Genomic DNA, 26,008 nt, shown 5'->3' with positions numbered 1-26,008 from the left:
AAAAAAAAAGCAATTCAGATTAGCACCAATTTTGGCCAATGGTTGAGAAGATGGGAGGTTATTAGCCTATAGGAGCAGCGCTGAGAGTGATGAGCAGCAAGATCATCCAGTGGCCATGCCTATTGCAGAGTAGGCCTCGCCCCCCCAGCTGTGGGGAGTTGGAGACTAGATTGCTGCAGCGCTCAGTCGCCACCCGGGCTCCGCCATGTTGGGCCTCGTGGGTCGTGTGGCCGCTTCCACGGCCTCTGGGGCCTTTCGGGGACTCAGCCCTTCAGCGCCGCTACCTCAAGTCCAGCTCTTACTGCGGGCCGCTCCGGCAGCGCTGCATCCTGGTAAGTGCCTTGCTCTAGGGGCTGGGTTCGTTTCTGCCGTCCCATGACCTTGAGCCTGGGGCCGATAGTCGCTTGGGCCTAAGGGATCTGTGGCGCTAGAAGGACGCCAGGGCCAGCGCCCTGCCCTCTAACGGCGGGAAAACAAGAACAGGACCGATCTGATTCCGTCTCATTTTGGAAGGGGGGCGTTGTGTGACGGAAAAGTGTGGGCAGGTGCATTGACCTTCCCGTGGAATGGGGGCACCGAGCCCTCGAATAATGGGGTTTTGTGCAGGAGGATGGGAAGATGGTGCAGGCTCTTTCTCCGCTTCCAGTGCGGCCCTCCCTCTGGACCCGCCTTCCGTGCAAGCGGAAGGAGGTCGGGCCTGGGCTGTATTCACCAGTACTTGTGAGTTATGTCGGGGTTTCCGATGACCTTTAACTGTCCTAACCCCAGCTTCTTCCATATCTTTTTTGTCTGTTAGCCAGAGACTATGCCGCTCAAACATCTCCGTCGCCAAAGGCAGGCGCCGCCACTGGGCGCATCGTGGCGGTCATTGGTGCAGTGGTGGACGTCCAATTTGATGAGGGACTGCCACCCATCCTAAATGCCCTGGAAGTGCAAGGCAGGGAGACCAGGCTGGTTTTGGAGGTGGCCCAGCATTTGGGTAAGTAGAATTTGTTAGGAATAGTAAAGATCTTGTTTGACCGAAATATCCCCCCAAACTAAGCTGTCTTCCTTCTATGATGATTTTATCAAAATGACTTTCGTTCTTCTGAGTTTGCTGAAGCCACATTTACGTACTGAGAAGGAGTCTTGGTTGACTTAGGTGTTCAGTGCCAGTTACACTTCATTAAATATCATGAAGCCAGTTTGTCCTGTATAACCCTGCAATGCCTTATCTGACAGGTGAGAGTACAGTAAGAACCATTGCCATGGATGGTACAGAAGGCTTGGTTAGAGGCCAGAAAGTCCTGGATTCTGGTGCACCAATCAAAATTCCTGTTGGCCCTGAGACCTTGGGTAGAATCATGAACGTCATTGGAGAACCTATTGATGAGAGAGGTCCCATAAAAACCAAACAGTGAGTATCCCCCTCTTGTTGCATCTACACAGAAAGGAACTGTTTTTCCTAGCAGTTTTATACGTTAAGGTGACAGCTTCTACTATAGCAGAATTTTCGTGCAGAGAATAAAGTGCCGATATATTCATTTATTAAAACCACACAATGCAGCTTCTTCTGAAGAAAATTAATGATGCAGAAGTTCTGATGGTAAAAAAAAGAGAAAAAATCAAACTGCTACTTAGGGCCCAAGTTGATTATTTCAGTTCATTTTAATACCAGTGGCCTTTGTATTTCTTGTTGGTATGTGAAGAAGTGCTGTTAAGTTAGGGCTCTGTAAAAGGAAAACCTTATGACAGTTAAAGTTGTTAGGGAATGGGATTATTGCTTCCTGAGGTGATGAAATCCCCTTTATTGCAGAATATTTGGGCTTGATGGTGGGTGACAGTTTTGTCTAGAATGTTACATAAGAGATGAGATTATGAGTAAAGAGTTAGGCTTGAGAATTGAGAGGTACTGTTTAATAAGAAGAATAGACACTGATCTTCTACCTTTACAGATTTGCTGCTATTCATGCTGAGGCTCCTGAATTCATAGAGATGAGTGTTGAGCAGGAAATTCTGGTTACCGGCATCAAGGTTGTGGATCTGCTGGCTCCCTATGCCAAGGGTGGCAAAATTGGTATGTTAGTGGTGGGTAGATATTTTCCAAACCTAATGTGTGGAAAAAAATTCTACCGTGTTAGGAGTGGGCACTGAGACCTATCCCTCACTGATGAGTAGTTTCTGACTTTCGTTCTTCTGAGTTTGCTGATGCCAGATGCCATTTCTGAGAAGGGAAAAGATGGAAAGAAACAAAATTTTTTTTTGAAGTTTGCTTATTTGGAAACAAAACTCTTATTCTTTTTTTCTCAACCTCTCCTAGGGCTCTTTGGTGGTGCTGGAGTTGGCAAGACAGTACTGATCATGGAGTTAATCAACAACGTTGCCAAAGCCCATGGTGGTTACTCTGTGTTTGCTGGTGTTGGTGAGAGGACTCGTGAGGGCAATGACTTATACCATGAAATGATTGAGTCTGGTGTTATCAACTTAAAAGATGCCACCTCCAAGGTGAGCACTGAGCTGATTGATGTCCACAAAGTAGTGCCAGGAAACTGCTGCAGTTGACTGCATTGCTAGGTGAAGCCATGTTCTATATTTTCATTTTATTGTCCCAGGACCTACAAACGAAATTTGTCAGTGTTTTTCCCCCAGCTTCTAATACACTAATGTACATTTTGGTTTTTTTTGATATTTGTAGTCTTTGTTTTTGGTACATAGACCCATCATTTGAAAGCTAACTTTGGGGGGAGTTCTTATATCCCAGATTACCCTATTTTGTGCCTTTCACTTATTTACAATTTATTTCCTTTCTACTGTAAGAACATTGCCTCAGTAATTATAAGAAATTACCTTTCATGTTGTTTTGAACTACATCTCTAAAAGGGAAAATTGTGAACAAAAACATAGACATCTAAGGAGATTTTTTTGGTAGTTTCTCTGATTTGGGGACCTTGGGTATATGGCTTTCCCACTCCTCTGCCACAATTTCTGAATTTGTATAATTACTGCAGGTAGCGCTGGTGTACGGTCAAATGAATGAACCGCCTGGTGCTCGGGCCCGGGTAGCTCTGACTGGACTGACTGTAGCTGAATACTTCAGAGACCAAGAAGGTCAAGATGTATTACTGTTTATTGATAACATCTTTCGCTTCACCCAGGCTGGCTCAGAGGTAAGAGAGAAGGCTTGAGAGAACCTGGTTCATTTGACCTTTCTATGGAATGATGCAGATGAGGCTAAAGATTTTTTTTTTTTTTTTAAGGTGTCTGCTTTATTGGGCAGAATCCCTTCTGCTGTGGGTTATCAGCCTACCCTGGCCACTGACATGGGTACCATGCAGGAAAGAATCACTACCACCAAAAAGGGATCTATCACCTCTGTACAGGTGAGAACAGTTAAATGGATGAAGGTCTAATTTGTATAAAGGCATGTACAGAAAGGTACAAAATCTAGTTACTTATATCTCAAAAGGCTTTTAAGTAGGTACCTGAGCTCCCTGAAATAATGTGTAAAATTCTGCGTGTGCATGTTAAAGACCCTAAAAGATTAAGAAACCACTCATCTAAACTAATTGAAGGTGTACATGTAAATGTAGATCACAAAGTAGTGGTTTCCATCCTGAAGGGGAGTTTGAAGCTGCATGGAAACTGAGCATTAAATACGGACTACACTAAGTACTACAAATTTTCAAATGTATGTAGATGGTATATAGTAAAAATTATCTAGAAGTTTGTCTAAATTTTATTAACTTTCATGGTTCATTTTCCTGATGAATTAGTATAATAGTGCAAGGGTTTTTGTTTTTTACTGTTAAAGTCGGTATCACTACAATAGAGTTAAAAAGTAGGATGAAGAACAAAAGGAATAACAATGAAAATTCTTTCATCACGTCTTGGAGGGACTAGATAATCTATAAGCTTACTCAGCCACTATTAGGGGTGATAAGAGTCCACATTTTTTGAGGTGGACTCTTGAATGCTGAGAAGATAAGAGTGACATAATGAGGAGAGGTCAGAAAAGGGGATGGCTTAAGTAGAATTACTTGGCTTCCTGCTGCTCTTCATGGGTTCTTGACTTTAGGCTATCTACGTGCCTGCTGATGACTTGACTGACCCTGCCCCTGCCACTACCTTTGCCCATTTGGATGCTACCACTGTGCTGTCCCGTGCTATTGCTGAGCTGGGCATCTATCCAGCTGTGGATCCTCTGGACTCCACTTCTCGCATCATGGATCCCAACATTGTTGGCAATGAGCATTATGATGTTGCCCGTGGGGTACAAAAGATCCTACAGGTGAGTACTGCAGGTGAGATCAGTGGCCATAAAGTTGTAGAGGGAATTTGGGGACTGTATTAGGACCGTATCTCTCCTGGTGATTTGTGATTTGGTTTAGAGCAAGAAAAGATGAGACCAGCAGTTCCTAGTGAGTGTTAATGAGGTCTCTTGAGTTTCCAGGTACTCCACGTTTGGAATCCAATATTTTCTAACACCACCTAATAGACTCGGAGTAAGGGAAACAAGACACTGATCTTAGCTGAGGGCTCTCATGACCCCCAAGTAACTAATTTGTTTCAGTTAAGTGCAGTAAAGTGCTAAAATGCTGTATACAGAGCTCAGTGTGAATATAAAGTTGTGTTAATCCTTAGGTTTTTGTCCAAATTAGAGGAATGTAAATGTTTACTAGGCCTCTCTTAATCTTGTTTTCTCATAGGACTACAAATCCCTCCAGGACATCATTGCCATCCTGGGTATGGATGAACTTTCTGAGGAAGACAAATTAACTGTGTCCCGTGCACGGAAAATACAGCGTTTCTTGTCTCAGCCATTCCAGGTGGCTGAGGTCTTTACCGGTCATATGGGGAAACTGGTACCCCTGAAGGAGACCATCAAAGGATTCCAGCAGATTTTGGCAGGTGAGATTTCAAGTATAAGGCTGAACATAAAATGGCAAAGAAACTGCAATCCCTTGAAAGCTTGCTGTGCTGTGTTCCCATTCCAGGAACCATCAAGCAATATATAAATATACTGTGCCTAATTACATAGTTTTTATATAAAAGTAAGTTATTTCCCATCAGTTTTCTTTGGAAATACTCAATGTCTGAGAGTAAGACCTAGACTTACTGAGTGCTTTCATGCTAGCTACTCTTCTAAGTGAATTACAACATCCTTATAAGGAAGGCATTATTATCCTGTTTTACAAATTAGGAAACTTGAAGCATGGAAAGTTTAAAATAACCAGTCCCAATATCATACAGCCAAAGTAGCAAGAATTTGAACCCAGGTTATATGACTATGGACCATTTGTTCTTAAGCTGTACTGTAGCATCATGTCTTGTAAATTGGATTTGTGAGGGAAGTTTAAGAAAAGATACCTAAGATGACACGATTTCACCACATTCTGACTGGTGGCCTCAAGTGGTGAGGTATGTACCCACTGCAGAAAGTTGATAATATCCTTCACTTCTCACCAGTTGGATTTTTTTCCATGTAGGTGAATATGACCATCTCCCAGAACAGGCCTTCTATATGGTGGGACCCATTGAAGAAGCTGTGGCAAAAGCTGATAAGCTGGCTGAAGAGCACTCCTGACAGGGTCTTTTTGGCAAACTAAGCACTCATCCTCCGTGCTGTCCCGTCTCCTTGCTCCTAATCCAGAAATTGCAGTTTTCTCTGTAGGCCACATTCCTGAGAACCTTGATTGAAGACATTGTGTTCTGTCTGAAGAGTATTTAAGGTTTCCAATAAAAAGTACATCCCTCAGCATCTGTCTGTTTTTCTTGGTCTTGACAACACAGCCAACACTGACGTTTTTAATAGTAATTTTAGAATAACCACACACAAGAAACAGCACAAAGTAGGCCATATATATTTGAAATGGGGTCATGAAAAAAGAAAAGCCATTGTCTTGGATTGATGAACAGCTGTGAGTCTTGTGAATGGGTTTCCTGGGGATGATGTGATTTTAATAGTAGGGCCTCATCTTTTGCCCTTTTATGTCATTGTTCAAAGGAAGTTGATTTTTTGCCTCTTGTATATAGTGCATTTCTGCTTTTTAAAAAGCCAAAAGACTTTTTAGAAGAGCATTTTGGGAAAAATGGGTTGGGTTTAGAAATAACTGCTATTCTAAGAGAAGGCAGGGGTTAATCAGTGAATGAAATTTTTTGGAAATGATAACATGTTCTGAAGGATTAAAATTGAGTCAAAACAGCCCTCTTTTCTCTTTCTACCTTCCTTTTTTTCAGAAGGTGTTCCTAACTACTGCCTCCTAACTTATATTTTGGGCAAGACTAGTATGTTTGTGATTCCTTGAGGCAATGCAGAATATAAAGTACCATGGGGCCTATTCTGAGGTCTGCTAAAATCCCTTAAGAAAATTGGGGAAAGAATCTTACAGGAGAATAGTAATTTTCAGTGGCGTTGGGCTTGGGTTTCTGAACGAAATAATGGAATTAGACAATTTTCCCTTCATCTTAGCCCACTAAAACATGCAGGATTGCAAGGATTACTCAAAAGTACACCCACCTTTTCAAACAAGTGCAGGGTTGGATTTGATGCCCCTTAAACATTCTTTTCTGGGCCCAGACCCATCTCCTACTGCCCTCTGGTGGTGGTAAGACTGGAGGCTCTGCAAGAACTCTGATCTCACCATTTTGAAATCCATGAAGGCCATTTGCTGGGATGTGGTTCTTTGCTAATGACTGTTTACAAACCAGCTGGGGCTTTTGTCCTAAGGAGGAGCCTGAATCTATAAGCTCCACCCCGAGGCATTCAAGTCGGGTAGAAGCAGGGCAGGACAAACAGATCCCAATTCAGAGGCCCCTGGGGGCTGAAGGCTGGGGAGGAGCCTTGGGAGAGGTGCCAGGGGTGGAGTAGGGGCCTCTGAGTTTCCCCCCATCTGCCTCTGACGTCCTTGGCACGTCTCTCCCGTGTCATGATCTGGACGTTAGGTGGAGCCCCTGAGCTGCCTGTGTCCAGTAGTTTGCTCCTAGAAAAGCCTGGATTTGGGGAAATGCTGAGTTATGGGGGTTGGGGGCACATCCTCTAGGTCCTTACTCTGGAGTGGGTAAGAAGCTGGTGCAGAAGCCCCCAGGGTATGGGTCCGCCCTTTCTGCTCTGTTTTCCCATGTTATCCAGATGCAGACCTAGGAACTGTGGACCTAAAGGTGGTTTCTATCATACCTCCACCCTTCCCCCCATACATTTATGTCTCTTAGTACTCCTCGAGAACCTTCTCCCTCTCACTAGCTGCAACTATTTATTTCCTTCCCCCTTCACCGCCCTCTTCTTGTACCACGCCGCTGGGGTGTCAACACAGGTCTAACCTTCCTCCATATTTCTCCTGGTTCTGCCCTGTCCTCACCGCCTCCTCCCTCTCCACCCAGAGAAAGCCACGCCCTTCCCTCCTCCCTCCCCACCCTAGTCTGTCACACAGGGACATCACCCTACAGCAGTTCAGGCTGTGGTTCGCAGGAAGCATACATTGGCTTTTTGATTCGTGCTAGTTCCCACCTCACAGTTTGGGAGGATCTAACACCAGCCTGCACGTGAAGGGGGAACCAAGGACAGTGAGGAGCTGGGTGGTCCCAGCCCTGGAGCCCTGCCAGCCCGACATGGGTAAGTATGAGGACCAGCCCCCGGGAAGGCCTGAGGGATGCCTACCTCCCTCCCTGGCTGACTCAGCAGGGGTGGGGCCTAACCTTTGCTCTTTTGGGGGGTGAAGGAGGGGAAACCAGACTATAGGGGCACAGGGGCTCAGCTGGTGAGGCTGCCGACCAAGGGGTCATGAGCACTGGCCAGCTCCAGCTCTGGGGAAGAGCCTAAGAGTGTACCTTAGGTTGGGGCTTTCCCCACCTCACCACCCCCGCCTCAGCCCCTTGCGCCTCCCACTTAAGCTGCTGAGATTCAAGAAATATTTCACAGCACTCACTGCTGGCTTTACCCCCACAAAAGTAAAGCCCACTTTTGGTCGCACTGGATGATTTTTAAGGTGCTTCTCCCCCCGTTTTCTCCCCAGCCTTTCAAGTCCCTGCCCTCTTCCCTCCCTGACCCTGACCCACCACCAGGTGGGGGGCTGCACTGAGCAGCTGCTTCCTGTTGCCCCATAGGTTGCCGCAAGGGTGGTGGCGGCTGGGGGAGAACTGAACTAGAAGAAAGCCGATTCTCACGGCCCCACACCAGCCTCACTAGGGCTGCTACTGGCGATCCCCATGCTTCAGTCACTGAGAAGACAGAGAGAGGCAGGACTGAGGTTGAAAGGCCTAGGAGGTCTTTGCCCTCCTGGCTTCCTGATTGCAGAAGTTTTTAAACTTGGGTCGTGCTGGGGGAAGGAGGCTGCGTCTCTCCAGGGCTGTAGGGCTTGAGCCCCTGAGGAGCTGAAACACAGGGAACCTGTTCATCTAGTAGGGCAGCTGTGTGTTACCCGCAGCACGCTCGGCCTTGAGTTCCCTCTCCGACACCTCCATTCCTCCGGAGTCCTTGCGACTCTCACTGCCTTCCTGGCCCTCCTTTGTGAAGAGATCTTTGCCGGTGCCTCCGGAGAGCGGGTGGAGCTCTCCCAGGTCCTCCAGTTCGGACCCACCACCATCCCCCACTTCACCGCAGAAGTTTCTGTCTCTTTTTCCTGGGATCTGTTCTCTTCCTCCATCTGGGATCCTTCCTGGTTCAGGCCCCTAGGAGACGCCACCCGTTTCCCCCTCCCTCAGCGGATTCTTCGCGACAGCCCTACCCGAGCGCTCGTCCCTACCCCAGTAGCTCCTGTCCCTTTAAGTGCTACCTCCCCACCCCACCCACCCACCCCCCCCGCCACCGCCGCCGCCGGCCAGGGCTGGGGGAGGAGGCGCCGCCGCCGCCGCCCGGCTCGGCCACCTGCGCCGCCGCCGCCGCCGCCCGGCCCTGCTCCAGGTGAGGTCCGGAACCCACGTCTGGTCCCAGAGCCCCCGGGCGGGCCGCCCCTGCGGTCCCCTGCCCCGGGATCCCCGCTGCCCTGGACTCGGGATCTGACCCTCCCCCTGCGGGAGCTGCCCTTCCTCTCTCCCCCGCACTATCTACTCGTCCATTTCTCCCCTGTCCTCTGCGACCGGAATCCGGAGGCTTCTCACGCCTCTCGGCCAACCTCTCCCGGGTACCCCTCCTATTCCGGACCCAGGATCTCCCCCTCCCCCGCTCCTTCCTCGTCAGAAAAATCTCCCGCGGTCCGGGTTTCTCCTCCTCCCCTCTGGAACCATCGCTTTCCCACGCCATCCTAACCTCCAGTGGGAGGGGGAACAACCGCCACCCCAACTACTCTCCTTCCCCGTAGTAAGGGGGGTTGGGGGCTATCATAGACTAGAGTCACTTCCAGGCCCTGCTCCGTTTAGCCCTTCAAGTTCAACTAACTCCCATCTAAAGCTTTTCTGTAGCCCTCACCCCACTCCACCTCTCCCGGACTTTGGGGGTGCGACCTCAGCACCAGCCCAGGTGGGAACGACCCTCTTGGACTTGGGGTGGGCCGGTCCAGCCTAAGAACGCTCCTGCCCCAGAGTCAGGGAATGGGGGAGGGCGCATCCAGAATCTTGTGATTCTGGGCTTAAGGGGCTGTTGGGGGACGGTGGATGAGGTTCTTGGACTAAGTCTCTAAGGGCAGTGGGGTGGTGGGGAAAGCCTGGGAAGCCCAGACTTCTCTATTCAGATGCAAAGGGAGTCCTAAGGAAATTAGGTCTTTCTCCATCCTCTTCTGAGACCAGCATGGAGAAGCTCGTTGGGGAGTTTAAAAAAAGACTGTGCTGAATCTGAGGGGACACATACCAATTTGGAGAGAAGAGGGATGAGTTGTGGTCCTTTTGATGTGTTATAGGAGAATCTGGCCTCCCCAAAATACAGAGGGGGAGGAGACTGTTTTCCATTAACCTGGACAGGGAAGGGGGACAAGTTGGAATGGTTACAGGGTTGAGGGCCATCTCCCTACTAGACCCTATTAACACTGTGAACCCTTCAGCCAGTGAGCACAAGGGAGGTCTTTAAAAATTACCCCACCTCCACTGGGGAATTCCCCCTCCCTGCAAATCCAGCTGCGACCCTAGCCCTGCCCCTTCCCTTCTTGCGCTCTCATTCCCTGCTAACCCCAACACAGCACACTCCAGAACGAGGGGACAGGGTGTCTGGATTTGCTTCAGACTCTTCTGAGTCATGTTTCACAGGCTGGGAGGGAGCTGGCGGGAGGAGAGGGTGGTCAGCAGTGGTGTTTGGGGTTGAATTCCAGTAGTACCTGGACAGGGAGAGGGAGAGAGGTAGAGGGATGCAAATGAATCCCCTCTCTCCCCCTTTCTGTCTCTTCCCCCTCCCAGCCCCAGCCATCTGGCTTCTGCGTGGAGCCACGCACTGTGGCAGCTGACCCCAGTCAGGGTGGTGCAGCAGAAACACAGGGAGGGTGAGAAAGGGGGAGCAGGTGCTAATTTCTCCCTACCCATTCTCTTTATTACCCGCCCACTGGCCTGGCTTGTGAGAGGTTCAGAGTATTCCCTAGGTACCCTTCTCACAAGTTGCTGAAAAAAAGACCATTTGCCCCTTCCTCTTTCTAGTAGCTTCCTAAAGGGAGGTGGGGTGGGTGGGTGATTGGCCACATCTGATGGGATTGAGGAATGTTTGGGGACAGAAAGGGTCAGTCTGCCCTCTGTCATCTGGATGGGGGGGAGAAGCACAGCTGCTGCTTGGGGTGGCTTCTGGCAAGAAGTAAACACCCAGCTGTTGGCATATTGACACCCCACCCTCATCCTTCCTCAAAGAGCAAGGAAGACTTCTGATTAGATGGGATGAGGAGGGGTCTCATTCAAGGAGGAAGGTGATTGTAGTCTTTCTGCACCGGATGGGAAAGAATGGATCCTGCCCCACTTTCTTTTCTAATCCCAGGTGGCCCTCTCCTATCCAACACCCCTCTTCCCAATCGCTCCTGGCTGGGATAGTCCTAGGGGTTGCCCTGGAGACTAGGCCTGGGGCTCGGAAGGGGTGGGAGCAGTCAGTGGGGCACAGGAGTAACCGGCTCTTCCGGAACCGAGTGGAGCCAGCGGGTGGGTGTGTGTGGGTGTGTGGTGGTGGGGGAAGGGGCGTGGCTACACCCGTCTGACTGGCCCAGGCTCCTCCCCTGCCGCCCGCCTCCGACTGGCCAGCCCTATGATTGGGGGCGGGAGGTAGGAAGATTCTCCCTCATCTGCCCTGGAAAAGGAAAGAGGAAAAGGAAAAAAAAAAAAAGATACCTAGCTCTCTTCCTCGGCCCTTTAAGAAGCCAGTTCCATGCCCTGAGCTCTCTTCTTCACCTGTCTTTATTTTGGGAATGGGGGAAGCATTCCTTAGCAGAAATTTGCTGGATCCCTGCTTTCTCAAGAAAGAAGGACCCCCTCTACCCTGAGTGTGGCCTCTATTTACTCAGGGGCTTGAGGTCACTAGGCTGTTGGGGGTCCTTATTTTTTATACTAGGTGACCCTATAAATCTGTTACTGAGTCATGGGGGAGAAAAGGATTTTGATTTCTGTCTACTCCTTCCCACTGACAATCTACTTTTTTCAGGAGAGGGACAGAAACCCTCCCAACCCTCTTAGCCCCTCTCTCTCTGGCCCACACACTTTGAGGCTTTGCTGAAGCTCACTTCCTTCTAAGCTTCTCTGAGCCATTTGTAGTGGGGAGTGAAGTCTGTCCCCCAAATTTAGGAAGAACTCACTGCCCTGTGGAGTAAGGAAATCCAATCTACACTAATGTATTTGATCCTGCCTTACTCTGGCCCCACCCAGTTTTCAGGTCTCCTTCCTCCCCAGACTCCCAAAGGAAAAAGTATTTGTTGACCCCCCAACCTGCCAGAGTTTCATCATCCCCACTCTATCTGTTCCTCTTCCAGAATATTCAGCTTGAGTTTTGCACAGTTAGGCAACTGTTTGTACAACTGCATTGCAATGAATTGAATGGGAATTATCTTGAAGCCTGCAAAGTCTGTTGAGTTGCAAGGAAAAGAAACCTGGTTTCTAGTCACATTTTATCCACAGTTTGACCTTGAACAAGTCGGTTAACCTCTTCAGGCCATAATTTCTTCATCTACCAAACAAGAGAATGTTGAACTACAAATTCTCTAAATTCTAACATCATGTATGACACTGTTCTTCATTCTGGGTCCCTGCAATAGACGTTTTAGGTGATAGCTAAACTCTAGTCCTCTGCTAGATTTTTCTTTCCTCTTCTCAGAAGGTTTCACTTAGTTATATAGCTCTATCAGAAAAAGTATACTGGAACTATAGAATAGGTGGACATTTGGGGCACCTTATTTGCTGGTCATTTTTCCTGCTTCTCCCCTGTCCCTCTGACCAGGTTTAGGCTAGACTCAGGCCTTCCCTGTCTGGTCTCTGAGCCAAGCTTCCTTTTCCTACCCACAGGAATCTTCCCGACCCCCAGAGCCCTGTGGATGTCGCCGGGAAAGTGGTGATCCAGGCAGGACCAGGCTGCCACCCACGGGACAGAGGTGAGTGGGCAGCAGATGGAGCAGGAGCTTGCCTTTTTCCACCCCTTTACCAGGACTGAATTTTCCTGACTTACCTTTCTGCTTCTACACTTCCACTTTTCCACTACCCAGCCTGGGAAATAACTGCCCCCGAAATGATCTTAGGGGAGTGGCACATGCCTCGGTCCTAGAAATTTGGTTTAGTCTTTTAGGTTAACCTTGGGATCAGGACACGCCTTTCAGTTTGCTCAGTGTGATGCAGGACTACCGCCCACAATGAGACACAGTACAGAGGGAGCTTCCCGGTAGGCTAGGGAGACACTGCGGCGCTAGGACCCAGATCCGGGTCGGGGAGCCGGGATGCCCGGCGCTAGGACCCGGCATCCCCGGCGCTAGGACCCGGCGGCGGAGGCCGCGGAGGGCGGCTCTCTCTCGGCCGCAGCTTCCCCGCCCCCTCCGGCTCCGGCTCACTCCTCCCCGCCGGCCATGTTGGCTCCGCTCGGGCCCCGCGGTTGAGCCGCGTCCCCCTCCCCCCTCCCGGACCCCAGACCCCCTCCCCCGCGTTCCCTCCCCTCCTGGCGCCCGGAGCGAGGCCATGTGAACCGCCCGTCCCCCGGGGAGAGACAAGCCCCGAGCCTGGCTGGACGCCGCCGCCTCAGGTCTGTTGGGTCTGTGGCTGGGGGCCTGAGGGGAGGGAGCCCCGCTTTCATCCGAGGCTTCCCTCTGGGAACCGAAGCTCTGGAGCCGCCTAGAGCCTTGCCGGGGGGTGGGGGGAGGAGACGCCGACTCGAGCTTATTTCCAGTTAGAACCCAGCCCCGGGCGGGGGTCTTCCTGCACTGGGGGGTGGGAGGAGAAGGGGGCTGGTCGGTCTGCAGAAGATCGGGATGGGGCGGCGGGGGCGGCAGCGGGAGGAGCTGTGGAGGTTCCCGGCGACGGCGGCGGCTGCGAGGAGGAGGCGGAGAAGCCGCCTGGCTGGTGGAGATGACTCCTGTGGGGGACTCGGGGTGGAATCCCCGGGAGGGGCTCCACCTCTTCAGATGGGGTGGGGATTGCCCGAGTGCGAAGGGTAGGTGAGGGGGTTCCCTGGACGGGTTGAACACTCCGTTTGTGGGGATTGGGGCATTTTGGCAACGGTGAGTGGAGGTCAGAGGGGTTTCCAGGGGTCTCGGGGTGTCCGCTCGGCGGGGTGGGGGTGTGGGGTGCACGTTCTCTTGAGCTTGGCGAACACGAGAGGGCCTTGCTGGAGTGGAGCTGTTTTTGGCCTGGGGCCCCCGAGTCCCGGGAGAATCCGCCACTCCAGGGATGGGGGTTGATAGGGCCGGTGCTGAGGCGTACGGATTTGAGCCGGCCTTAGGGGCCGGAGGGAAGAATGAAGAGGGAGCCCTTTCCAAGGGGGATCCCTCACTAAGGGGATCCCCATTTCCGTGGCAGAAAAGATGATCCCGCATCATCCCTTTCTTTCCTGGTGTTCCCAATTTTCAGGGGAATGCAATGCCAACAGCAGTCATCCTTTGTAGGATTTATTGGAGTGGGAGATTTGCATCCTTCGGGGGGCGATGCGGGGGGGATAGCTTCCACCTCCATCTGTACACAAACAGCCCCTCCCCCAAACCTCCCGCAGGAAGTGGCCGGGAAATGGCAGCTGTGCGTTTGCTGCTGCGTCTCTCGTTGTTTTGAAATGTCCATTTTAATCAGATTTGGTTTCATTTTCTGAGGCCTTCGGGCAAGCTTGGATCCTGCCAACCATGTGGTCTGAGAGTCCTTCGTTCGACTTTTTTTTTTTTTTTTTTTGTAAACTTAATTTGTCAACTGGAAGTAGTCACTGCAGTTGACTCCCTGATCCCAATCCCCCCTCCAAAGCATCTCTGTCTCCCTGTCTGGATTTTTTTCCCCTGAGCTAGAGGTCATAGAAAAATCAAACTCACTCATCCACCAGCAGGGCTACACAAGTGATGCAAATTCCCTCGGTGTAGAGAGCTGTCAGGAAGACTTGGGATCTTTTGTGTCATGAGAGTGGCTTTTTGGGATCCTGCTTAATATATATTCTTATATACATACGAATATTAAATTTATTCTTAAGTATGACAGTTTCTGTATTGCTGAGCACTTGAGTAAGTGAGCTTGTGACGTGATGAAGTTGATTCCGAGAGGTGGAAGAAGAGGGGAGAATGGGGAAGATTAAACTGAGTGGGGTTTGTGTGTGGGGGGATAGGGACTGATTTGCAGAGTGAGTGTGGTGGGCTTGTTCCTCACTGGTGATTCTAGCCTGAAGATAAGTCCCTGTGGGAAGCCTGTTAGTTGACATGGGGGGGGTTTACCTTCTGCAGTACCAAGTAATTAGGAGAATTTGTTATCATATGACTTATGCTTCAGTCCATAAAAGACATCTCTCTTATTACCATTCGTGGAGAGGGCTAAGCTTTTCCCTTGTTCTGTGCAGAGTCATGTGTCCAGATTTTCTCTTTTTCCCACCTGATAACTCCAGGAGATTTCTACTATAGCATATAGTGATGGACTGTGTGTACTGTGCCCCCAGGCACTTGGTTTGGTTTGAGGTGAGCTGGCCACAGGATTTTCTGTTTTGAGAGGTGAGATCATTTGGACTATCCTGAAAACTGCTTAAGCCTAACATTTAAATAATCTTTTCTATTTTCCACCTGAATTGTAGATTCTTAGATTAAAGGTTCAGGATAGGACCAGATAGACATATATGATTATGTGGCACTGGTAAGATAGCATCATTGCTCCTTTTACTGGGGCTGTTGGGGTTGATAGTCTGGAAACAGTAAAAACGAGTTCAGTGTCACTGTCCTTTTTCTTGCCCTTCTGCTTGACTGATTGGTTCCTTTGAGTTGCTTTCTTGACAGTGATTTTAAGTTCCCCATTCTTCAACCTTTGTTTACCTAGATTGGGGCCTGACAGAATAGTAAATTGATTTTCCCTGGTGGAAGTTAAAAGAATGAAGGAAGGAGAAAGACTACTCTTATTTCTTTGGACTCTTTAAGAGAAATAAAAGTTGATTTTGAGAAAGTAGATAGCTATGGCTTCATTTGATACACGACTGATCAGAAAGCTGAATGCAGTAAACCTTTCATGGCCTTTTTGTAGAGTGGATGCATTTTTCTCTCAGAGAAGTGGATTTCTTAATATCGACTTTTTTTTTTTTAAGCCTCTCCGTAAAGGAAAAAATTTGAGGTGTAGGGAGAACTATGTGGGCCAACCTCAGAGCCAGTCAGAAATCTAGAATGCCCTGAGAGGCTCATCTTGCAGTCTTGTGGTTCTGGAATCAGGTGTTGCCAAGAGAGAAGCAAAGCTTGTTAGGGTTACTGTGTCTTGCTGATGTTGACCTTTCTTATCACCTCTGAAGAGGTCTGCTATATTCTTTTACTAAAAGAATAAAATACAGTTAAAATAGTGTGGAAGTTAGTCCAATAGCCGGTATGATGTTTGACCTTGTGTGAGATGTGTACAGTGAGGCAGTAATGCCAAAGTTTTTATTTCCTAGGACATAGAGTGAAGTATAAAACTCTTGAGGATTTCCTGGGGCAGATAATCTTCCTGATTTATTTCTTAGGATATGGATGTCCTCATATACCTCATAGCCTAAGATTAATACTTTCTCAGCATTGCTGCACATGGGTCAGAGGGACCATTTTTCACCAACTTTTTGGTCTTCATAATTTTGAGATTTATAAAATTGTGCAAAACAAAAAACCTGTCTTCTTTGAAGAGTTCTGGAGATTGTTCTTGGATTGGGTCACTGGCAGTAGAAGTAGCATTGTGTTATTGTTACGTGGTGTTCTGTCCTTCTCCTAGTTAAAGAGAATAATTAAAGGGCCATTTTACATAATGAAAATATTACCAAACAGTTTAGCAATTATTCATTAAAAACTAAAGCATGAGGGTTCTTGGGAATTCCCAGGTGGTCCTGTGGTTAGGACTCCACGTTCTCAATGCCAAGGGCCTGGGTTCGATCCCAGGTCGGGGAACTAAAATCCCCCAAGCTGCGAGGTGCGGCCAGAAAAAAACAAAAACCGTGAGGGTTCTTAAGAGACAAGTGGTACTGCTACTTTTGGTCTCTTGGGCTTGGGCACTGTATAACCTGCCTTCTCAGCTCAGTTTTTTTTTTAGGGGGGAGGGGGATAGATTTTTGAAGGAAGGGGTGAAGTCATTAACTGTTAGAGCTGAAATTCTGAGAAACAGTCAGAGCTTGAAAGGGAAATAACCTTGTTTCCACCTCTGGAGTGTGGTTTTTAGTGTCCTGCAATTTAAAGGCATTTCCAGCCCTCTGACAGTGAAGTGACCAGAGCTGTGGCAGAAAACCTAGCCTAGGTTGTTAGTATATGGCTCCTTTATTCAGTCGCCAAATACTTTAAAACCTGCTATATACCTTCAGTGTTCAGTTAAATCACGCTTCCCTGTTTGCAGGCCTTATTTTCTGCATGAGACATATGTCTAAAATATGTCAAGATTTGGGGCCTTTCTTCCTTCTAGAAATTATCTCTGTGAAGAATGAAGCTGAATTTCTTGGTTCTCTTGAGAATGGTGGGAGCAAAAATCACAAACTTTATTCGATGAGTAAGTTGGTAGTGACAGAAAAGACAGATTTACTCATTCATTTGCTCAATCTATGAGTTCAACAAGTATTTCCTTTCATTTTTTTAATGTACTTAGCACTAAATTAAGTGCTGGAGATATAATGGTAGAACTTAATTTCTGGTTGATGCTGTAGAACCTACATAGTATAGAAGAAATAAGGACAGAGAACAATCATCTTTGTGTTTTTCTGTGCAGCCTGGACGTGGCAGTTGTCTTTGAGTAGCCTCCCTTAGGATAATAATCTTCCTTCTTTCCTCATCTTCCTTCTGCCTCACTGTCCTGACTAGGAAAAGGGGGTTAAGGAAAGGACATTTTGAGAGAATGAGCCTCAGTCAGTATGGCTGTAGTCTGAGTCTGGGTTCCAAGGGAAGATTGTTACGAGAGCTGTCTGAATGGGCTATCCTTACTGGGGAAGAAGGCATGTTGATTTTCTGGCTTGGCACTTGGAACTCTTTTGGTGGAGGAAGACAGCTTAGCCAGGAAGGAGTTTTTAGATTTGAAAGTGAAGGCATGCTTGTTTGCAGCATCAGGAATTGGGAGTAGTGAAAACTTTGGGATCTTCCCCAGGGTATAGGGTAGAAATGGGAAATGAGGCAGCTTTTGTGGTAGAGCAGGGTTTTTCAACCTTGCTCTTGGTTGAGCAAGAACCAAATAATCCTTTGTTGTAGTGGGCTGTCTTGTGTATTACAAGATCATTAGGAGCATCCCCAGCTTTGATTTCCTAAATGCCAGTAGCGTATACCTTTCTAAGTGACTAAATGTCCCGGGGCAAAATCACCCTGGTTGGAAACCATTGTATTAGAGTATGGTGGATGATTCCAGAGATGTGTAGAGTTCAGAAGTATCCTTCATAACATTCACAATTACAAATCTAAAATGTAGTATGATTTACTTACTATACTGCAAGATTTAAATTCAGTGTTTAGTAAAGATAGACATTTGAAATCTCTCCCCACCCCACAAAATTAGAAACCTCTCTATTTGTGGAATTTTAGTATTCTATATGGGAAGAATGAACCAAGGAGCTGCAGGGACTGCTCAAGTGTCCAGCTAGATGGTGTTAATGTGTCTTGTCTTTCTGGGGGTAGCCTCAGAGGTCTGAGCGTTAGCATTGGTCAGGGCACCTGCAACAGTGTTGAAGTTTGTAACATTTGTTTCAACACTGCATTGTCAGCCCTTTTCTGTTAAAACCATGTCACAGGTCCACAGAGTAGTAACTCTTCAGTGGCAACTGAGAGAAGGAGCAGCCTATTTGGCCTTGTGGCAAGAGCTTTACTACCTCAAGCTTAAGGGGCAATGTCCCTTAACGCTTATAAATGAAGCTTAGAGGTCCTTAAGAGATCCACTTACATACTACTGGGACTGGGCTGCGTGCTGGCCTGATTGTACTTCCTGGTCAGGAGAGCTGTCTACTATTCTGGGGGTTGGGCACTGACTGATTTCTCTTTTCATTTGGCCAAAATCCCATTAGTTCAAAGGGAGACACTCTCCTTTGCTTTACTGTTCTTCTTATTAGCTCTGGATGGGAGGACATAATTTACCTTCAGGCTTTATTGTGAAAAGCATCTTGGGTAGGAAGGTTAAAATAAAATAACCCTGGTTTTATTGCTGAGAGGAGCTGCCCACATTTTCTTTGCGTTCCTATAATGTGATCCCATATTTAAGTGACATCTGAAATCAAGAGTGTAGGGACTTCCCTAGCCATCCAATGGTTAAGACTCCTCGCTGCTAATGCAGGGGGCTTGGGTTCGATCCCTGTTGGGGAACTAAGATCCCACATGCAAAACTTCTCTTGAAATCAAGAGTCTAGTTGCATACAAGGAAGTCTGGCTGGGAGGATCATCCCTGGTTTTGTAGTATCTCCCATACTAGTAAAAATCGTAATGGTTTTAAATTATATTTTGACCCTTTGGATATGATTATCTTTTTAAAAACTAAAAACAAAAAATAGTTTTTACTCTTTTTTGTCTAATTATAATAGCTAAAATTTATTGAGTGCTTACTGGGTGACAGATGCTGTGCCAGGTCCTTTATATAGATTTTCTCATTTAATCCTCACAAGCCCTGGAGGTGAGTACTAAAATTTTTACTAATGATGAAGCAGAGGCTCAGCAACATTAAGTAACTTGTTCAGGGTCACACAGCTAGTGGTAATAGAGCTGGGATTTGCACCTAGAGCTCACTGTTGTTGCGCTGATCTCACTGCACAGCACAGAGTATTTTATGTTTCTAGGAAGCTTCTTATAAATGAAGTGATTGTGGTCCTGATGACCCCTCAGTAGAGGCTCCTGGGGAAACAGACCTCAGGCACTAGATAACTTCCCATTCCGCTTACTTATCTGATTTCTGTAAGCCATCCATTTATGCTTATTGGTATGTAATTTATGAGACAGGAAATGCTATGCTGTCCCAGAGTAGCAGAGATGAGAAGGTCACTAGTTTCCTCATGGATTCAAACAGAAAAAGGAAAAACGAACTGTGGCCTATCATTGAGTGGGAGAATGTAGTCCAGCGCACAGCAGAGGTGTGGCTGTGCATAAAACTGGGGGAGAGGAGATGTGGGGACCAGATGAGATTGGCTCTCCAGGCATAGCATTTCTAGACTTGCGAAATGAATCCCTGAATGTCCTCTTCTTTTTTTTGGGCGGCATGTAGTTTCCCCACCAGGGATCGAACCTGGGTCCTGGCAGTGAAAGCACCAAGTCCTAACCACTGGCCTGCCAGGGAATTCCCTGTGATGTAAGCTTTGTTTTGTTTTGTTTTTTAAAGATTTTTTTTTTGATGTGGACCATTTTTAAAGTCTTTATTGAGTTTGTTACAATACTGCTCCTATTTTATGTTTTGGTTTTTTGGCTGAGAGGCAAGTGGGATCTTAGCTTCCACAACAGGGATTGAACCCGCACCTCATGCATTGGAAGGCGAAATCTTAACCACTGGACCTCCAGGGAAGTCCTCCCTGTGATGTAAGCTTTGGAAGGAACCTAACCTAGAGTATAGGGAATGAACTTTCCTCCTTGGTGTCTTTCATTTCGGAAGGGTCACTAATCTCATGATGCTTATTTTTCAGATCCCTTAGTGCTGAGGATGGTCTTTAACTATAAGGAAATCCTGGGGGCCCCTGAGGTCTTCTGTAGAGACCAAGTTTCTTCACTGATGCATAGCAAGTCTGGGTCTGTTGCTTATTTTAGAGTGAAGATGGGAAATCCTGTATGGGAAATGAGTTTATCCTAAAAAATTTTCCCCTCTTAAATTGACAAAATGCAAATTGCTTTTATTATTTATTTATTTATTTATTTTTGGCTGCGTTGGGTCTTCTTTGCTGAGCTCGGGCTTTCTCTTGTTGCAGCGAGCAGGAGCTACTCTTCCTTGCGGCACACGTCCTTCTCATTGCAATGGCTTCTCTTGTTGTGGAGCACGGGCTGTAGCTGCGCGGGCTTCAGTAGCTGTGGCACGCAGGCTCAGTAGTTGTGGTGCACGGGCTTAGTTGCTCCGCAGCATGTGGGACCTTCCTGGACCAGGGCTCGAACCTGTGTCCCCTGCACTGGCAGACAGATTCTTAACCACTGGGCCACCAGGGAAGCCCCTGCTTTTATTTTTTAAATTCCAGTAAAATTGATAAAGGTAGAGACAATTATGGTATTAAGCATGGAAAATCTTTTTTTTTATTTTTAAAATTTATTTATTTTTGACTACGTTGGGTCTTTGTTGCTGCACATGGGCTTTCTGTAGTTGTGAGCGGGGCAGGGAGGGGTGTACTCTTCGTTGCCAGTGCGCGGACTTCTCATTGCGGTGGCTTCTCTTGTGGAGCACGGGCTCTAGAGCGCATGGGCTTAGTTGCTCCGCGGCATGGTGGGATCTTCCCGGACCAGGTATCAAACCTGTGTCCCCTGCACTGGCAGGTGGATTCTTAACCACTGCCACCAATGAAGTCCCAAGCACGGAAAATCTTACAGCTCTCATGCTATATACTGTACAGGGTTTATATTTCATGCTCAGAATTATGTTAGATTCACCTAATGGTGGCTAATTTGCATTATCTAGCATGTTCAAGAATATGATTCTTGCAAACCTTGGGCAGTGGCCTTATGTGTTCTTAACTGATTTATTCATTCTTTTAAAAGCTTTACTTATAGTTTTTTTTTTTTTAAGAGGTTATTTAAAACATCACCTAGGTCTGCTTATTATCTCATCTTGGGAGCTTGATAAAAAAATCTTTATACCTAAACTCTTCTGTCCTTTACTCTTCTGTGGTAACCAAAGGAGTTGCTTTTTCTATATCAAGACAGATCATGTCTCTCACATAACAAATTAGTATGTCCTAGTACATCATAAGTATCTGATTGATGTGTCAGGCTTTGCCAGTAATTCTAGCTTCTGCTTTCTGTCTTCTTCCTTCTTCCCTTTGCTCTATCGAAGGTAAATTTATTCTCATCATCATTCCTAGTAGTATATCACCTCATCATATTCAGGAGAGGGTAAAGAGCTTTTTAACCATACCACTCCCCAATGAGCCACTGCACTTTACAACTTTAAGTACCTAGCTATCCTCTCAGTGACCATTTACATTTAAGCCACAAAACCAAAACATGGGGAAGTAATCACAGTAGACATAACAGAATACTGTTCCTTGGGACACTGTCTTATTTAATCAGTTTTCCAGCTCTGACACTTTTGTGAGCTATGTTCTTAGAGAGCATGGTATTTCCCATGAAAAAGGAGTAGATGTGTTACTGGATGATTTGACTTTTGCTATTATGGTCACCTTTCCTGAAATGTATTCTTTTCAAATTCCTTTACCTCAGTTAACTATACTATCTTCTTCAGGTGTCTAGGGCTATGGATAGGATAACATGGTAATTGCTTAACTCAGCTATAATAATAAAACAGTATATGTATTAAACATGCTTTTTCTGCCAACACGTCCACGCTTTTCTGTCAGAAAGATGGCTTTGAGAACCTTCTGTATACAGAAGTCCCAGAGTGGGACTCTGGCCTTACCTTGGCGGTGGGGGCGGGGGGCGGGGGGGCGGGAAGGATGGAGAATGTTAAATTTTGCAGTTGAGGGCTAATATCTAACATAGAGGGGTAACCTGGGCTGGGAGTTAAGAGGGTGGGGCTTATACAGGGGGAAAACTCCTCTAGGTGTGTATCTTGGTTTTCTCCCTAACTCTTTTTCTCTCTACAATTCTGACTTTTTAAAACACTGTTTCTATAAGGTCATTGCCCAGGTTAGGAGTATATTTCCACTTCCTCTTCTCTTCTCTCCTTCCCCACTCCCCCCGCAACTCCCCTCCCTCCCAATCCAGTACCTGGGTAGGACAAGGGTAAGTAAAGTAGATGGAGGGGAGGGGGCATTCCCTCTAGAAGATTCCAGGTGACATAACCTTGTTTAACCGCCAGTATTTTTTTTCCCCTCTCTCTCCCCTCCTACAGAAATGGAGGCAAACGACCATTTTAACTTTACTGGCCTTCCCCCTGCACCTGCTGCCTCAGGACTGAAACCCTCTCCCTCCTCAGGGGAGGGGCTCTACACTAACGGGTCTCCCATGAACTTCCCCCAGCAAGGGAAAAGTGAGTGTGAGGGCCACATGGCCTGGGAGGGAGTGGGCATCGCTCCTTGAGAGCAGGTTGATGGGATAAGGTTTGGCTCTGGACTAGCTACTTCACAACAACTCTCTTTTATGCCAGGTGGGAAGGGAGGAAGTGAATCCTCAGAACTCCAGCTGCTGGAGAGAAGTCAAACTTCTAAGAACAAGTTCTAGGGATTTATGGAAACAACACTTTTCATTTTAAGGCTGGAAGGGATTAGAAAAACATACTGGCCTTTTCATCTTAGCTTGCTCTTCTGTCAGCCCTGTTCCCTGGCTGCTGCTTCTGATAACCAGGTTGGACCCGTGAGAAAGAGATAAAGGGCCAGCCCTCTGAGAAGCTGTTTTTAGGGGCTGGAGTAGCCCTCCCTTAGGACTGGGGGTGGAGGGGTTGGGTGAAGGTTGGGATATGTTTGCCTTTTAGTTTGTGCAGCAGAGAAGCGAGCAGATGCTTGAAGTGCTTGTGCCACCTCCTGTCCTTGTGGATAGAAGATAGGGACAGGGAGAGTTATAATTCTTACCTAGCTCCCCAGAGAGAAACATCTATAATTCCAGACGGAAGTGTTGCTGCCAGGATCAGGTCTTTTCCTGGATTTGGCTTATCAGTTGCTCTGTACCATGGCCCTGCCAAGTACCTCTCTAATCTTGCCTTGGTTTCAGGTACTTTATGCTTGGAAGCAGAATGAGGCACAAATGTTTGCCTCCTTCCTTGCAGCAGAAAAATACTGCCACAGGCTTATACTTAACCACCACTCCCTCCTGTCTTTCACAAGGGGGTTGCAGATAGATAGAAACTCCCTTATTTCGCTGGAGGACTGCTCCCATGTCCCCTGAAGCTTCCTTAGTATCTTGGTTCCTTTTATTTGATTGCCCTCCAATCCAGAGGCTGCCATTGGTGTTGAGAACTGAAGTCTGCATACCGCTCATGCAGTTTTCCCCCCCTGTGTATTACCCTCCAGTGCCTATGGGGAGGGGCCAAGCCCAGCCTTCCGAGCTGGGATCTTTCTGCTGTGGTGACTGCAAATTCTATTCTTAGCCCAGCACAAAGTGCTGGATCTGCATGTGCCAGTGAGGTGGAGGCTGTCCCTTCTGGTGCCACTGTGGGGCAAACAGGCACTGGGGAAGGCGGCGGGGGGGTGGGGGGGGGCAGAGAGTTCAGTCATGCCACTCCAAGGGAAGAATTCCTCCAGGGAATGAGGGTGGGGAAGAATGCAAGTCACTGTAGGGCATCTGCGAACAGTTTCATTAAAAAAAAGAAATTTGAAAAGCCCTGAGCATCAAGAGCAGCCAGCTTTCTGCTGGTCGCTCTTGTGGTGGCTGGGAGAGTTCCCCAGCCCCCTACTCAGCAGCCTCAGCAGCAATTGCTAAGCTTCCACCCAGGAGCATCTGGGTTTGGTGTTCCCTGGAGACCAAAAAACTATAAATACAGTAGAGGGGGAATCCCCCACCCCTTCACCTTCCCTTTTTCTAGTCAGTGCTGTTCCTTTAGTAGAATTTATAGTGTTACTTGCATACATAGCTGTAACTGACCCTTTTCCCTCCTTCTCTGCCAGGTTTGAATGGGGATGTGAATGTTAATGGCTTATCTACTGTATCTCACACTACTACTTCAGGGATTTTGAACTCTGCTCCCCACTCCTCCAGCACCTCACACCTCCATCACCCCAACGTGGCCTATGACTGTCTCTGGAACTACTCACAGTACCCACCTGCCAATCCTGGCAGCAACCTCAAGGACCCACCCCTTCTCTCCCAGTTCTCGGGGGGGCAATACCCACTCAACGGCATCCTTGGGGGCAGCCGGCAACCTTCATCCCCAAGTCACAACACTAACCTTCGGGCTGGGAGCCAAGAGTTCTGGGCCAATGGTACCCAGAGTCCCATGGGGCTTAACTTCGATTCACAGGAACTATATGATTCCTTTCCTGACCAGAATTTTGAGGTGATGCCCAATGGACCCCCTAGTTTTTTCACCTCCCCACAGACTTCTCCTATGTTGGGATCCAGCATCCAGACCTTTGCACCCTCCCAGGAGGTAGGCAGTGGTATCCATCCTGATGAGGCAGCAGAAAAGGAGCTGACTTCAGTTGTGGCGGAGAATGGCACTGGCTTGGTAGGCAGCCTGGAGCTGGAAGAGGAGCAGCCAGGTATAACTGTGGGTCTGTGAGCTGGGTTGGGAGAGGGAAAATGGGGCTCTGGGGGGCGCAGTGGCTTTTTGAGGTGAGGAAAACTTGTCTTTCCAGCTCTCTGCAGTGGAGGCTGATTTGCATGTTGGTGATTAGCAGAGCCAAGTGGCTGGTGTTTTTGTGGCAGCAGCACCAGCTCGAGAGTGGGAGTGCAAATTATTTCAAGCTCATGCAGAGCTGCTGGCCTGGAGAGGGCAGGTGGGCGAGCCCGAAACAGCCCCAACAGACACCCTGCATCAAGAAAGCCTTCTTCTAAGTTATAGGAAGGGGTTGGGGCATCAGCAGGAGGCAAAGAGGCCAATTTGATTTGACTATGGCAGGGCCAGACTGGCTGCTAAAGTGGGCTGAGCCCTAAGTAGTGATTGGCACGTGCAGGAGGGAAGGAACAGGCAGAGCACACCATTGCTTGTCTACTCACAGTTTCCTTTCTTTTTTGTTGTTGTTAGCGTAGGTACATGTGCAGTCCCTCTCACCTTCCCCCTCAGAATAGATAAATGCTTAGTTTGCTATTGATTCCAAGTATAAGGGTGACCACCCTGTGAAATCACAGGATGTTTTCTCTGTTTAACTGGATGGGGGAAACAGTTGAGAACATGATGGGGTTCTTGTCTCAGACCCCACTCTTCTTTCCCCTCTTTACCTGCTGCAGGATCTTCCTCGCACATCTTTGCATACTCAAAAGTTCTCGGTATGATCGGTACCCAACATAGAACTGGGACCCATAAATGTTGAAAGAATGAACATCCATCCCTCTAGCAAAGATTGCCTACTAATAGCTAACTGAACCCGTTGACGGCACTGATTTTGATTTTGCCCTCTCCTGGGATTTCCTAGAACTAAAGATGTGTGGTTACAACGGCTCTGTCCCTTCTGTGGAATCATTACACCAAGAGGTCTCAGTCTTGGTCCCTGATCCCACAGTGAGCTGCTTAGATGATCCTTCACATCTTTCTGATCAACTGGAAGACACTCCAATCCTCAGTGAAGTCTCTCTGGAGCCCTTCAACACTTTGGCACCGGGTAGGCTTGGAGATTAGCTCCCTTCAACGTATCCATGCAGAGGGTAGCCACCTTATACCACCTGGAAGAGACAGTAAGCCAGGGAAAGTATTTGGGAATCTGGGACACTGGGGTCTCTAGATGATCCTGTGGCAGACCACAGTTTCATGCCACAGGCCTGACTGGGTCAACTGCACTCTGAGC

The 26,008-nt window shown here is 47.8% G+C and overlaps 2 protein-coding genes and 2 non-coding genes across 11 annotated transcripts in view; all 4 read left to right on the top strand.

Moving 5' to 3' along the window:
- Positions 1–169: 169 nt before the first annotated feature.
- Positions 170–5,735, top strand: ATP5F1B (ATP synthase F1 subunit beta). Its single transcript, XM_022571805.3, has 10 exons — positions 170–332; positions 797–979; positions 1,222–1,396; positions 1,935–2,056; positions 2,300–2,484; positions 2,988–3,146; positions 3,237–3,359; positions 4,055–4,267; positions 4,686–4,887; positions 5,466–5,735. The coding sequence occupies exons 1-10, from the start codon at positions 206–208 to the stop codon at positions 5,561–5,563; spliced, it is 1,587 nt and encodes a 528-aa protein (XP_022427513.1). The 5' UTR covers positions 170–205; the 3' UTR covers positions 5,564–5,735.
- On the top strand, positions 1,050–1,124 carry LOC115803532 (small nucleolar RNA SNORD59). Its single transcript, XR_004024271.1, has one exon. It is a non-coding gene; the product is annotated as a small nucleolar RNA SNORD59 (small nucleolar RNA).
- Positions 2,142–2,212, top strand: LOC115803533 (small nucleolar RNA SNORD59). The gene has a single exon (XR_004024272.2). It is a non-coding gene; the product is annotated as a small nucleolar RNA SNORD59 (small nucleolar RNA).
- A 1,656-nt stretch (positions 5,736–7,391) lies between the features above and the next one.
- Positions 7,392–26,008, top strand: part of BAZ2A (bromodomain adjacent to zinc finger domain 2A) — a 47,981-nt gene continuing 29,364 nt past the window's right edge. For 2 of the 8 annotated variants that reach the window (XM_089920871.1, XM_089920867.1), the window contains exons 1-4: positions 7,393–7,588; positions 22,465–22,602; positions 24,173–24,766; positions 25,640–25,825. In XM_089920871.1, coding sequence (XP_089776997.1) covers positions 7,585–7,588; positions 22,465–22,602; positions 24,173–24,766; positions 25,640–25,825 — 922 coding nt within the window. In that variant the 5' untranslated portion in view covers positions 7,393–7,584. The other 6 variants (XM_030763050.2, XM_089920869.1, XM_089920868.1 and 3 more) reach the window with 6 other exon arrangements.

This window comes from Delphinapterus leucas, chromosome 11, assembly GCF_059928025.1.
Source record: "Delphinapterus leucas isolate spDelLeu-1000000601 "Yukka" chromosome 11, BTC_Dleu_Yukka2, whole genome shotgun sequence".
Taxonomy (NCBI): Eukaryota; Metazoa; Chordata; class Mammalia; order Artiodactyla; family Monodontidae; genus Delphinapterus; species Delphinapterus leucas.
The sequence above is the reverse complement of the archived record's forward strand: the minus strand, read 5'-3'. Positions and strand labels throughout refer to the sequence as shown.